Below are 14,585 nucleotides of genomic sequence, written 5' to 3' on the forward strand. Positions count from 1 at the left end.
GTGCTGTGTTATGATTTTTCAGTTGGGCGAACCTGCTTCGACACTGTGCTTTGTCCCTTATTTTCGTGCTTCAGTGATTATATTATTGTTTGTGGTCTCATATTTTGGTTTTAACTGGTTTGAATCGTGTACTGTATGCTCCTCGGACGGAAGAAGTGAAAAAGATATGTCCCAGAATAGCGCAGGCAAAACAAGCATTCAATAGAAAATGAGGACTACTAACATCAAGAAATGTGTCGTTGGACGTTCGTAAACGATTTATTAAGACCCTGGTATGGAGCGTGGCGCTTTATGGATCAGAGACGTGGACATTGAGAAAAGCTGAAATATCCAAGCTGGAAGCATTTGAAATGTGGTGTTGGCGCAGAATGCTGCGCATGGCATGGACCGAAAGGAAAAGGAATGAAGACGTACTAAAGGAAGCTAAGGAAGGACGACAGATCATGAAGATAATAGGAAAAAGAAGAAACAGCATAATTGGCCATCTTATTCGGCACTCCAATTGGATCACCGTGTTGATAGAGGGAAAGACAGAAGGAAAACCAGGAAAAGGAAGACCAAGGATCGAATATCTAGATGCAGTTACGAAGAGGAGACCTTATCAAAGTATAAAACAGCTCTCCCAAGCGAGAGAGAAATTTTAAAATTTCCATGTTGCCCACCAACCTATGGTTGAGGTGAACAAGAAGATGACGTGTAAGTTATTCAGAGGTCATTTACCGTGCGGTTTGAGAAATCCAAAAGCACAGTAATCCCTGGGATTAGCATCTGGACTTTTAACGGGAATATTCTTGGGCTAAATAATTTCGATAGCAGTTGCAGTTGCTAAGCGTTGGTAGAAGTTCAACATCTTTAAGGCTGTGACTCGAAGCGTTGTTCTGGTACAATTCCACAGGATGAGTTTTCATACATTGGTGTATTTGGTCTGTGTAAACTGGGTATACGCTAATAAGATATAACAATAAGGCATTCTTGGTAATAAGCAGCATTCATATGACTTTTATTCGTTTTACGAATCTTGAGTTTTCTCTGTAGCAAAGCCAGTAATAGCTATGAAACCTTTTAAGAAACGTCTTTTACTTGAATTAGAGTTTAGCGTCTCTTTTCAGGACCGAGGCTATATGAGAAGTGGATCTATATTTTAAAGTGGAATCGGAATCATTTTAATACGTGCAAACTTCAGGGCTCTCCTACCGGAAATTGAACCCGGAATTTCGTGCACTAAAAGTGCACAAACTAGCCACTAGACCATCGGGCAGAGCGAAGCTTTCTTTGCATTGACACACCAGATATATCAGTGGTGTCCAATTATAATGAGTCTGAGGGCCATAACCGTCTTTGCTAGTAAGGTGGAGGGCCGCAGATAATAATAATAATAATAATAATAATAATAATAATAATAATAATAATAATAATAATAATAATATAATAGTTATTATTATTATTATTATTATTATTATTATTATTATTATTATTATTATTATTATTATTATTATTATTATTATTATTATTATTATTATTATTACTGACATAGCAGAATGTTTTAAATTCGTATTTTATAATTCTTTTAATTTTGACTCCAACCAAAGTAAAAAATGTAAGGTTACGAAACTGACAGAAAATAATGAAAATTATATGTCGATTTGTATTCCATCCATTACGCAAAAAGATGTAATTGAAACAATTAGTAAAATTAAAGGGAGTACTACACCTGGACCTGATAACGTTCCATGTTATGTAATTAAAGGCTGTAGCAATGAAGTAGCGTCAAATTTAGTAAACATATATAACGCGTCGTTAAAGACTGGAATATTTCCTTCAAAATGGAAGCAGTCATACGTAGTGCCAATATACAAACATGGTGATCAAAATGACTTTAAAAATTATAGGCCTATAAGTTTAGTAAGTGTTTTCTCTAAGATTTTTTGAAATAATTGTGCACAAACATTTATATTTTAATGTAAAGAATATATTAAGTGATATGCAACATGGTTTCTATAAAGGTAGATCAATTGCAACAAATCTTATCCATTTTACTGATTATACATACTTTGCACTAAAAAGTAATCTACAGGTAGATGTTATACGAGGGCTATCCAGAAAGTAGATTACGTTTTGGAATAAAAAATCAACAAAGTATAGGAAACAAATTTTATTATATACAGATGAAAGCCACACACAAATACTACTTTTCGACATAGTCACCATTCAAATTAAGGCATTTATCGTAGCGATGTACGAGCTTGGAAATTCCTTCGTCGAAAAATTCGGCCGCCTGCGACTTCAACCACTTCGTTACCTCTTCTTGCAGCTGTTCGTCGTCATCAAAACGCTGCATAGCCAGCCACTTCTTCATTGCTGGGAATAGGTAGAAGTCGCTCGGTGCCAGGTCGGGACTGTACGGCGGATGAGGAAACAACTCCCACTGAAAAGATTCAAGAACTTCACGCGTGACATTTGCCGTGTGGGGCCGGGCGTTGTCGTGAATCAACAAGATCTTAGAGCTCAACATTCCTCTGCGCTTGTTTTGAATTGCTCTTCTGAGGTTTTGCAGAGTTTGGCAATACCTTTGAGCGTTTATTGTAGTGCCTCTTTCCAGGAAGTCCACCAAAATCACACCTTTTCTGTCCCAAAAAACAGTCGCCATCATCTTCCTTGCCGACATTGTTTGCATGCATTTCTTGGGTTTTTGGGGAGAACCTGTGTGGCCCCACTGCATTGATTGCAATTTCGTTTCACAGTTCACGTGTTTCACCCATGTTTCGTCACCAGTAACGATGCGATCGAGTAAAGAGTCACCATCCTTATTGTAGGCGTCCAAAAAGTGCAACGCTGCAGCCATTCGCTGATTTTTGTGGTCCTCTGTCAAGATTTTTGGAATCCATCTTGCACAAAACTTGTGGTAACCAAGCTTTTCGCTGATGATTTCGTGCAACAAACTTCGCGAAATTTGTGGAAAACTCAAAGAAAGTTCCGTTATTGTGAACTTTCGATTTTCACGGACTTTAACATCGACTTTTTCGACAAGTTCGGCAGTCACTTTGCTGGGTCTCCCACTTCGATCTTCGTCGTGAACATTGGTTCGGCCATTTTTAAATCTTATGACCCACTGTCGCACTCCACCTTCAGTGATAATGTTGTCCCCATACACTTCACACAGCTGCCGATAGATTTCTATCGGTTTACAGTTTTTTGCTGTCAGAAACCTTATTACTGCACGCACCTCGCAGCTCGCGGAATTTTCAATTAACGCAGACATTTCAAACCGTCACAGTATCTTAACGGAGCACAGCACGAACCTCTCACTAGCACGGCTAGATGCCGACTGAGCTGCGCAACGCTCTGACCCCAAGATGGCCGCGCTAGCCCCGCCCCTAGCGGACACAGACGGAAATGTAATCTACTTTCTGGATAGCCCTCGTATATATATATCGATATGTCAAAGGCTTTTGATTCCATTGATCACAAATTACTTCTAAGTAAGTTATCAAACATTGGCCTATCATTGACATATATTATTTGGTTTGAAAGTTACTTATCAAATAGAACTTTTAAAGTAAAGATAGGGAGTGTAAAATCTAGTCAAAGTCAAATAGGGAAGGGGATACCTCAGGGATCTCCCCTGGGGCCACTTCTTTTCTTCTCTATTTATCAATGATTTACCAGCAAAAGTCGAATACTCAAAAATACTTTTATACGCAGATGACATAAAGCTTTTTAGAGTAGTTAATAACGAGTATGATAATTATCTGCTGCAGAAAGATTTAGATACAGTAAATCATTCGTGTGAAAATAATTTATTAATGATCAACTCTGAGAAAACTAAACATATGATATTCACTAATGAAACTCAATATTTTGTTAGCAAGTATAAAATCAATGGAGTAACAATAGACAAAGTTAAGCAAATTAAAGATCTGGGTATTTTGTATGACAGACAATTAAATTTGCCAATCACATAAATGACGTTGTGCAATCAGCAAGAAAAAAAATACTGTAGGTTTTATATTTTATCAATGGCCTGATTTTATAAATGGTAGTTCGTATGTATACTTGTATGAGACACTTGTTAGATCTAAATTGGAATTTGGTTCAGTTGTCTGGAATAGTCTATCCAACATACTTGTTAACAAAATCGAAGCTGTACAGAAATGTTTCGTAAGGCTACTGTGTTATAAAATGAAAAAAATATTACTATGCACATGAATATGGATATTAGTTAACATTTTGGGAGCTTCAAGAACTATCGGAAAGAAGGAAAGTTACTGATAAATTATTTATTCAAATGGTGTTGGAAAATAAATATAGTAGCGAATATTGCTTAGAAAATATAGGAATAAGAGTGCTGACTTATAGTGTTAGGAATCAATCGACATTGGTTGCATTAAACTTAAAACGTGAAATACTAAGAAGGATGACAATATCTTACAACTTAAAATGAACAAATGTTAGGATAAATATCAGAGCATTTCTTACAAAATTAAACTGTTTTAACTTTATGACAAGGGTTCTAGCTGCTTATCTTTATTTTATTGTTATTGTGTATATCAGTGTATATTTATGTTATAATCTTTTATTCAAAGAACCAGTCTTTTACGTTAAAATATGACAATAAGTGAAAGAGATTTTTGCATGTCAAGGTCAAATTTTAAGTAAAGTTGTTTCATTATTTTAAATGGTAGTTAAATGAGACTTTAATTTGCATAGTTCTTTCAATCGTATATTTTGAGACTGACAGCTTTCTTTTATTTTTTGTTTTATATATCAGTTTGAACCTTATAATTTTAATATATTAATCTTCTGACAAAGGCTTTAACCTGCTCTAATAGTCATTTTACGTTATATAATTTCTGGTCTGTTTAAAATGATTATATAATGATTTTAACATAGTGCTGTATTTTTGCTTAAAATAAAGTTATTATTATTATGTATTATTACACTACAGAAGAAAAATATTTAAAAAATATATATTTGAAATATTACATACCTATTCAATGTGACTAATGAGGGTGACTAGCAGCGTTTACAAGGGCTGGGGTATATACATCCATTCCTCTTGTTGTATAAGATGTAACCCGCAGAAGATGTAAAAGAGAAGAATCTCCAAGGCAACTTCTGGAGCGATTCTTTACAATTTTCATGGTGGAAAATGCACTTTCACACAGATAAGTATTACCAAACATTGACACTATTTTCCGACACAACTCACAAAAGTTAGGGAAACGTTTGTTAGAAAGTAGTCTGAAAAATCTACTCCTTTCTTTGTTCTTGTCAGAAAAAATAGGTCAGCCTGTAGGTCACGAAGTTCGAGCTGTAAGTTTGGAGGATGTTCTTCGATGCCTATTGTCAATGGATTAATAAATAATGCAATGTCGTTTTTTAGTTTGTCAAAATCTGAGAATCTCGCATTAAATCCATTCGTGATACTCTCGATGTCTCTACAGAACTCAGAAAAATTAAATGCTTCCTTTTCAAAATCTAACGTCAGACGATTGAAACTTGCAAAGTATGCTAAATTGAGTTTATCACAAGAAGTCGTATATTTCTAACTCGCTATGGCTTCTAGGCAAAGTTCGAGGAAGAAAGGGTCTGATTTAAAAAGCTAGATCAAATATATATTTGTTCATTGAAGTAATCGTACCTTTCAGCAACGATTACACTACCGACTCCAGTGTTGCCGTGGATGCCCGAGCCTTTTTGTTGTATAGAAGCGCTAAATGGATGCCTTATTCCGAAAGAAGAGTGGAAACATTAAAAGAATGAATGAATATAAATTAAAATATTATCAGTTATAACAATCGTAAATCATGAAAGCTTTGTGGGCCGCAGAAAATGGTTTGGCGGGCCGCCATTTGGACAGCCCTGATATATCTTATTTTACATTTACATTTCTATAGGCGATGGCTCGAACTTTTCACCAGTCACTTAAGTACATTAATGCTTCGTCCATTGTCACAACAAATTTGTAACGGCCACTATCTAGGTGATGCGTATATAGCATTCTGCCTTGTTCATTTGTTCCTCGACATGCTATTTCGTAATGTTTTACAGGAACGTTTTTATACGGAGAATGCTTTCTATCAGTGATGGAACGGGTCACGAGTCACCAGTAACTTGCGTCACTTGGCTTACGACTTATTCTCGAGTCATCCGAGTCTGGGTATCACTTCCCACACCTAGTCCGATCCGGACAGATCCGGAGAACCAGATATATCTGTGGATTTAAAGATCCGAAAGCAACCAAAATATCTATTCTGAAGCATTACTGCAAAATGTCATAGTCGATTAATAATGTCCACTACTTGGGCTTGATCACTCATTTGTTCGATTTCTGGTGCAATATGTCTTAGCCAAAGTACCATTTCTTGAATATTTCAAATATAATTTCAGATTCCTTACTGAAAACTAATACAGTGGTTTTGAACATAGAAAATATAAAACGATTGAACAAAACACTGATTGGCTTAGATAAAAAAAGAACGTGTAGCTTATCTTTTCTGTGATACTGACGCGTTTATACTCTGTTAAACCTTGTAGTTATCTTTCAGTGCAATGCTTTGACACACAAGGACACGCATAACAAGCGGGAAAGGAAATTATAAATTCATTGTGAAGACAAAGAGAAAAGAGAATTATATTTGCTATAACTACATTAGCAGCCTCACACACAGTCCAATGTGTACGACGATATTTTGTCGTCTCCAAGTCACTTCGGGTCATGAATCTGCCCAGGCCACTGGGTCTGACTGCTTCCCAGTCACAGTTCAAAAAATTCGTCACCTGTTCCATCCAGTTACTAATCCTTCCTATCATCTCCACTTACAATCACTCAACTTTTAAGTAAAGAAGGAAGCCAAGTATATAAATACGAAAATATTGAACTGCAGTACATATGCAATTTATTTTGGGCTCAGATGTATTGTAGTATATCAAGTTTAGAGCAATTATTAGTCTTACTATAAAAAAACTCAATCCTTTCATAATACGTTTTACTTAATTTTTGTAATATTACTAAAATGTATTCTGTTCCGCATTTGCTTTTAAAAAAAAGTTGGAGCTTACAGTTAGATCTTGCAGTATACACTTGTGCAATGCACTACTATGCAATGTAAATTTTTGACTAATTGAAATACAATGCATATGCTAGACTCTCGCTAATCCGACCGTCAGTAGTCCGGCCTCTTAGTAATCCGGCGCACATCCAACCAAAAAGACGCGCACAATGAATTATCGTGCGCATGCGCAACAATGCTTAGTTAAACAATGCTTTATATACTGTACGTATTCGAAATTGAAGACAGCTCCTGATATATTCAGTTAACTTATAATATTCTGCGAAATACTAGACGATCTTCAGGACTAACCGCAGGAAACCCACTATACAGGACCACACCCTTACGAGGCCCACTCTGGACACCACCGATAGGACGAGGTGACAGCCAATCATAAACCTCAGAGAACTTAAACCAGCCAATCTCGTTCCTCCTTCTTGCAAATAACAGATATGACTAACTGTCTATCACATATACTGTTCGAGGCTGCGACAGTTGCCTCTCTGTTTTCAACATCATATGCCTACCACGTCATATGCTTTTTACTTCACATGCGAGGCAGGGGTTTCCTCGGAAACCCGGTACTCCAGTATCGAAACTGTCACATACATGGATGGATGTAGCATTCTTTACAGTTCGGTTCCAGTGATAAAGCATGCCACCGTCGCGTATCATTATTGCGACAGTTAAAAATTAGGGACATGTTTCATAGATACTACTTAAGGAGAAAGTTTTCTGTGAAAATTAATGTATATTTGGATTTAATAAAGTATATCCTCTATTTTTAAAGTTATATCCTTCGATTTAATAAAGTACAGTACACTATATCCCCTACGTTTTCAAAATAAATAAAAAACAAGATAAATAAATAAATCAAAAATATATCAGACACTCAATAATCCGGCATTTCCGCTAATATGTGCCAGGAATGGCCGGATTAGCGAGAGTCTAGTGTACTTCTTTCTTTCTCCATTTCTTTTTTTTTTAATGTGCTTATCTTAAAGTTTCTTCTCTCAATTTCTTTTTCTAGATTATGATATATATGTAGTGATAAATTGTGATGGTCAAACAGTACTAACTACACCTGCTTTACCATCATCGGATCCAGTTTGGAATGAACCATTTATTTTCTTTAGAAACAAAGAGGATAACAAAATCAAAATTAAGGTACGTCAGCTTGTAACAATATCATTGATTTTAATGTGCTTCTATTGAAGGGAAAATTCACTATTTAAAGTGGATCACCACCTGGAAGTCAGTACAAATTTTAATTTATTCTCTTAACTACTGCATAATGAAACGTTACATGTTATAAATATTGCACCATAAAATAGAATTATGTTTCAGCTATAGCACAAGATACTAATTCTTTGGTTAAGTAGTCTAGGATCGAAAAAGGTTTTTAAAAAAGAAGAAGAAGAAGAAACTATTAATTTTACAATAAGCTCAGCAATTAGACACTTGCTGTTAGAACTTACTAGATCTGTCCTCAGTTTTGTAAAATGTTTATTTGTATGTGTGAAATGTTTTAAAGTAACGATTTCATTATGAAATAGGGACATTATTTGGCCGTTTTTCATGTTATGTTTCATATTTTACTTAAATCTTCATCTATATTTAAGGAAATAGATTTTGACAAGAAACTTGCGCAGAACGTCTTATTGCGTCATTGCCAAATTTGTATATTTGCTGTAGCAATCACAGCAACGAGAAGATTTCTTGTTTGTAGCCTTGTAGTTCGAGAAGCGGAAGTTAGCCTGGGAAGTGTGGTAAGGGTGGAAAACTAATTTTACGTACTGAAAGGTTGCCCTGTTAATGTGTACTTACCATATCACAGACATTTCATAATTACGTTGAACAACAGACAAAATGCTATTGCGTACCTTGGACACAGTTTATCAACCTTTTATCGTAATATACATGTTTTTAAAGACTTCGGTATACCTAAAGTTCCTCATATATTTACCCTGTTCGTCCGACTGAGAGTCAAAACATCTCAAGAACAAATCAATCATCAACATGGGCGCCCGAAGGTGGGGACTGGGTGGGGCCCGTCCTCCTGACTCACGAAAATGTATACTACTTAACATAGCAAACTAGTTATATTAAATACCAGACGTAATACAGGAACCATGGAGACGACCCGTTCTAGAAAATTTTCTTCGGGCTCTCCTGATCATCACCAAATTACGTCAAACTGTAAAGCGTTGAAACGTAGGAACCAAGTTCGTTTTTCGAGTCAGTGTTCAAACCGGAAGTGATAGAAATTAAACATTTCTGGTTTTAACGTTGATCGCTATAGAGCAAAGATGGTAATTGATAGAGAAATGTCGTTTTCTAGAATCGAGTAAACGTTCCTACATTACGCTACCTACCCATCCTTAAGCCTCTACTAAAACCAGAAGTGTAGAAATCCATTAGAACTTGTAGTTTCAATATCGATTTACATACAGCAAAAACAATAATACCGAGAAACTAATTTTTGAAAACGATTTAGCATTCTAAGAATGGGTACTGTCTTCTGTCTTAACCATTTATTCAAACCGGAGGAGTCAAAAATCAACCACTTCCGGTTTCAACGTAGATCGCTATTGAATAAAAACCATAATAAATAGTTAGTAGTAGTTTTCTGTAATCAATTAAGCGTCCTGAGAGTGCACTTCATCTTCACTCTAATCTCTCTACTGAAATCAGAAGTAGCAGAAATCAACCATTTCCGGTTTTAACTTTGATCATTATAGAGTAAAAATGATGACAAATAGCGACAAGCTGTTTTCTGCAATCGATTTAGCATCTCAAAAACATATTCCATTTCCCCTCTAACCTTTTTATCAAAAGCAGAAGTAGGATAAATCAACCACTTCCGGTTTTAACGTTGCAGGCTATAGAGTAAAAAAAAGAAATAATAATAATAATAATAATAATAATAATAATAATAATAATAATAATAATAATAATAATAATAATAATAAATGGAGAAAAACAGTTCCCTGCAATCGATTAATGGTTTACTAGCTAAACCTGCACTGTCTACACATGAATACTACTAATCCTAATATGAACATGAATATCATTTTTACTTCCTCATTATATTTGTTGCTTTTTTTAATGGATAAAAAGACCTTAGTATCATTAATTTTCCTTCTCCGGACGATTGCTTCAGATCCAAGGCAAAATAACTCATAAACTAAAATAGATATCTGAGATTTGTTTTCACTCTACAGAAGTTCAGTACAGGGCTGTTATAAATTGCGGTGAAATAAATGTTAAGTTCTCTATTGAGACTTAACATTTTGTACCATCATCCATACATACATCGCCGCCATCATCGCCACATCTCCAGCTGGGCATCCATACATTCCTGCAGCCTCCGGCGAAATCCGTGAATGCTATTCCGTCTGTACAGAGAGAGAAAAAAGTAATGGTGTACGTAAAAACGTAGGTTACATGCTTACATCTTGTAGTTTTTTCCCTTAACGTACGACTATGTAACATCCTTCAGCAAAAGTATAACTGAAACATGTTTTATAACACTTTCCGTACAAGTGTTCCATCTATACTTAGTTTCCTTACGAAACAAAGAAATGTATATATGCGGTAAGGACCTCACATACAGTTTATATAACATAGACTATAGCTGATATGAGTAGCATACATATACGTATGTAACATACGGAAAACTGTTAGATGTCAGACATCCTACAGCGGCATGGTGTAACATCTAAGCGGGCAAAGGGCAATACGTATGTAGCATATGGATAATGTATGCTCCGTACAGATTTTCGTAGTAAACATACGAATTCCGTATATTTGTATATACATAAAATTTTCATCCTTCCTAACCAAGGATGTTATAAAATAGAGGATCTGCTCATGCGTATCTTCATCATCTGAAATCAATGTAGCCAAAGACAACCGAGCATCGTCTGAGCTGACACGTCTGATTGGCTACTCTCGTGTCCACCATGATGGTTGGTCCGAAACATTGCGATCTTAGTAGCGCGGAGTGGACAGAATAGGTGTGGCGAACCTGTGGCGTATGGCTTCACGATTTTGTTGTATGGGCAGATTCTCTATTTTATAACATCCTTCTTTACAACAAACCGCATTAAAATTGGACAATTTTTACAGACGTTATGACCGAATGAAATTCATCCCTTCTAATAAAAGAAAAAAAGAAAGAAAAAGAACAAGTGTTAGATGAACTTCATTGGATTCTTTTTGATAATCTGAACTACGTATGTATTAGAAAAAGAAATATAGAAATAAATATATTTTCTTCTTTAAACACGATACTTGTAAAAGATCTTGTCTATTTTGTTTTTATTTCAATATTTTTATAAATATTTCTTTTCCATATATCAGGTACAGGCGAAGTCACATAATTACACTGAAACTATGGGTAGTGGAACTCTTCTTGCACTTGTAAACAAGCAAATAGAAACGTGTATGATTGATCTAGGAAAAGAAATGGGCACATTGGAACTAGATTTTTATTCTGATAATGATCTCTTAGCTGTGTGACATTCCATTGTGAGTAAATACTTGAAGCTGCATATGTTCGATAACACGTGTCAAATCTGTTAATTTGTCAAATAAAATCTTCCAAATTTTATGTTGATTTTTTTTCTCTTGATAATAGGCCATAAGTTGGTTGACTATGCAGTTATTTAATTCTCATTTGTCTATGCACTAGCAGATTAACGTAAACAATATGTTATGTTGTGGTGCCCACCCCCCCTCATGTCCATGACGCACCTCCCCTCAATTGTCCATCCGTAGGTGTTCTTCCATGAAAAAAAAATATTTTCGATTAATTTTTACACCTCCTCAAACATATTTATATAGATTTTTAACCCCCCCCCCAAATATTTCAATGACGCAGTTTGCGTCATAGCCCCCCCTTGTGGGCACCCCTGGGTTCGTAAATGAGATATTTTAGCTTAGCGTCCAACGATTATGCCCTTTAGGTTAAAGGATGCAGATGATTAAGGCAAGTGAATGATGACGGAAGAATTTGGTGGAATGAGAATTAGGGAGAAAACGAGAGCACCACGAGAAAACCCACGGACACGATGTTATCCAGCACATACTTACTTGGGCGGGTATCGAACCAGGGATCCCACGCACAAGAGGTAAGTACTCTACCACTGAGCCACCATGCGCCCCTGTGTTATGGTATACTATTGTCCGTAACGATACGTGGTTTATGAACAATACGTTGTAATAAGTTATTTTTATAAAGGATTTAAATTTCGTTACGTTTATAATTAAATGTGTCAATCGACTTATGGTCCAAACTTTATATTAAGAATATGTTCGTATAAATGCATTTGCTGGTATTATATACTCGAAAGTTGTTCAACAATTATTGTCCCTTATATAGAAGGAAATTTATTTTTCCATAAAGTCGCCCATTACAGAACTGCATTTTGTAAGAAAAGAAGTGGAAGTTGGTCAGCCATTGTTCCACAGCATGTGTAGCAGCAGCACTTTCAAACTTCAGTTCGCGTAAACTAGAAATACAAATAACTAAGTAGAGCAACGTTTCTTTTAAAAAAAATAATAGCTATGCAACAGTTTCGCCAACTAATTGAACATGTTGGCTTTATCAGATACTGTAAAAACAGAAGAAAGAGTTGCATCTAAATAGAACAAGATCACGGAAAATGAATATGAACGCTGATTGACTGATCAAAACGGATTCAGCCAATCATAACAAAAGTTGACAAAAATGAAACTAAACACCACAAATTCCTTTCCCTCCCAGGTCCATTAGAAAACTAAGCTACAATTTTTTGCCAATAACTTGCCTGCATTCTACTTCATAACGTAGTCCTGCTCTTTTACAATAAATCTGACCTCTTTTTGCTTTATTAACGTCCTTTGCTCCCGTCCTAACATTTCAATCTCGCATCAATTAATATTATGTCCCGTGTTCTTCACGTGCTTAAAAATGGCATTTCTTTCTCTTTCTAATCTTACGCCATCTTTGTGATGTTTTAACCGTTCTTTTAGTTTTTTTCCCGTTTCACCAACATAACAACTATTACATTCACTATACCTTATCTTGTAAACCACTCCTCTTCTTTCCATCAGCTCCTCTCGTCTTTCCTTCTTCCCTTCTTTCTTCTTCTTCCTCATGCGTAACACATTCAGTAGTCTTTTACTTCCTTTCCTGTACGTTCAAATGTTCTCTGTTTTCTTTAGTGCTCTCTTAATTATCTCAGAGTTTTCCCCATACTTTCTATTCTCCACCATGGTTTCTTTTCTTCCCCTCCATCTTCTTTCTTATCCCCCTTCTTCTTCTTACTATTCTGGTCCTTTCTTCTTATCTTTTCCATCCTCAGCTTCCCTATATCTCAGCGTTTCCCAACCTTTTTCAACTTGCGGCACACTACAGGTGTTACTTGGATTCTCGCGGCACACTACAGGTGTTACTTGGATTCTCGCGGCACACTTATAGATATTATTATTTGTAAATATAAAACACAGTGGTATTTTTCCGTGATAATTGATCTCCTTCTTACAGAGAAGAAAGCTCAATCACTGGTTTTTCCCCGTGGTAAATTATTATGCTTATTTTTCATTCCAATTTAAAAATAGAAAAGAATTGCAATGAAATATTGAACTCAGGTTTTTAAAAATACGCTTTCTTTTTAAAAACTGTATCCAACTTTTTACTAAGAAGGAAGATCACTAAATAACGAACGAACAAACAAATCTCTTTTACATTTAAAACACAAATGAAGGTAATTTGTCGAAAGGATTGAATGATATTTTAAATTTTCAAGTTACGAAATAGTCTGCAATAATAAAGAAGCAATAATGGTCATAACAATGATAACCATTTTTTTTCAACATTATAAATGTACAGAACAGTAACCTGGTATGAAACTTAAAATTGGAGATTCATAGTAGAGGTTCATAGTAATGTGAAATACAAATATACATTTTTCCCTACGTTTTGTATTTTGATTGCTATAAAATTAATAATTTTGTTTCGATTCCTCGCGGCACACCAGCGACCCATTCACGGCACACTAGTGTGCCGCGGCACACCGGTTGGGAAACACTGCTATATCTGTAGGTCTTCAATTGCTTGTAAAATTCTTCAATATCTTTTCCTGCCTTCCTTCTGTCACTACTAATACACATGTTCCTCTTCTCAATATTTTCTATGAAGTTTCTCTATGTTGATCGATCAACATGGTTCCTTCTATGTCACAAATTCCCTGATGCACACTTCTGGAACTATTCTGTGATCAACTCGTCTCCAAGCCTGCTTATTTTTATATCTCGCACCCCTTCCTCTTCTATTTCCAATTCGAGTTCTATGCCCTTCTCCAGTTCTTCTACTTCCTTCACAAATTTATTAAGTTGCCTTCTCTATCCCGATTAGGAAAGCGCAACAGGACAAAAGTAAGTAAATATTGCATTTCTGATTTCCAATTTAAAATCCTATAACACTAGTTAACAAATTTAAACTTTTTGTTTGTTACATGAGAAAAATCACCTGATCTTAAAGGAACT

General features: G+C 35.6%; 1 protein-coding gene across 2 annotated transcripts in view; it reads left to right on the plus strand.

Annotated features, from left to right (window-relative positions):
- The window catches only part of LOC145692961 (calpain-5-like), a 168,361-nt gene extending 156,694 nt beyond the window's left edge, over positions 1-11,667 (plus strand). For both annotated transcript variants that reach the window (XM_081768555.1, XM_081768556.1), the window contains 2 exons: positions 8,083-8,219; positions 11,418-11,667. In XM_081768555.1, the coding sequence (XP_081624681.1) occupies positions 8,083-8,219; positions 11,418-11,576 (296 nt within the window). In that variant the 3' untranslated portion in view covers positions 11,577-11,667. The remainder of the gene's footprint in view (positions 1-8,082; positions 8,220-11,417) is intronic.
- Positions 11,668-14,585: the final 2,918 nt, after the last annotated feature.

The sequence above is a fragment of the Thermobia domestica genome, chromosome 8 (genome assembly GCF_964235325.1).
Source record: "Thermobia domestica chromosome 8, izTheDome1.hap1.1, whole genome shotgun sequence".
NCBI lineage: Eukaryota > Metazoa > Arthropoda > Insecta > Zygentoma > Lepismatidae > Thermobia > Thermobia domestica.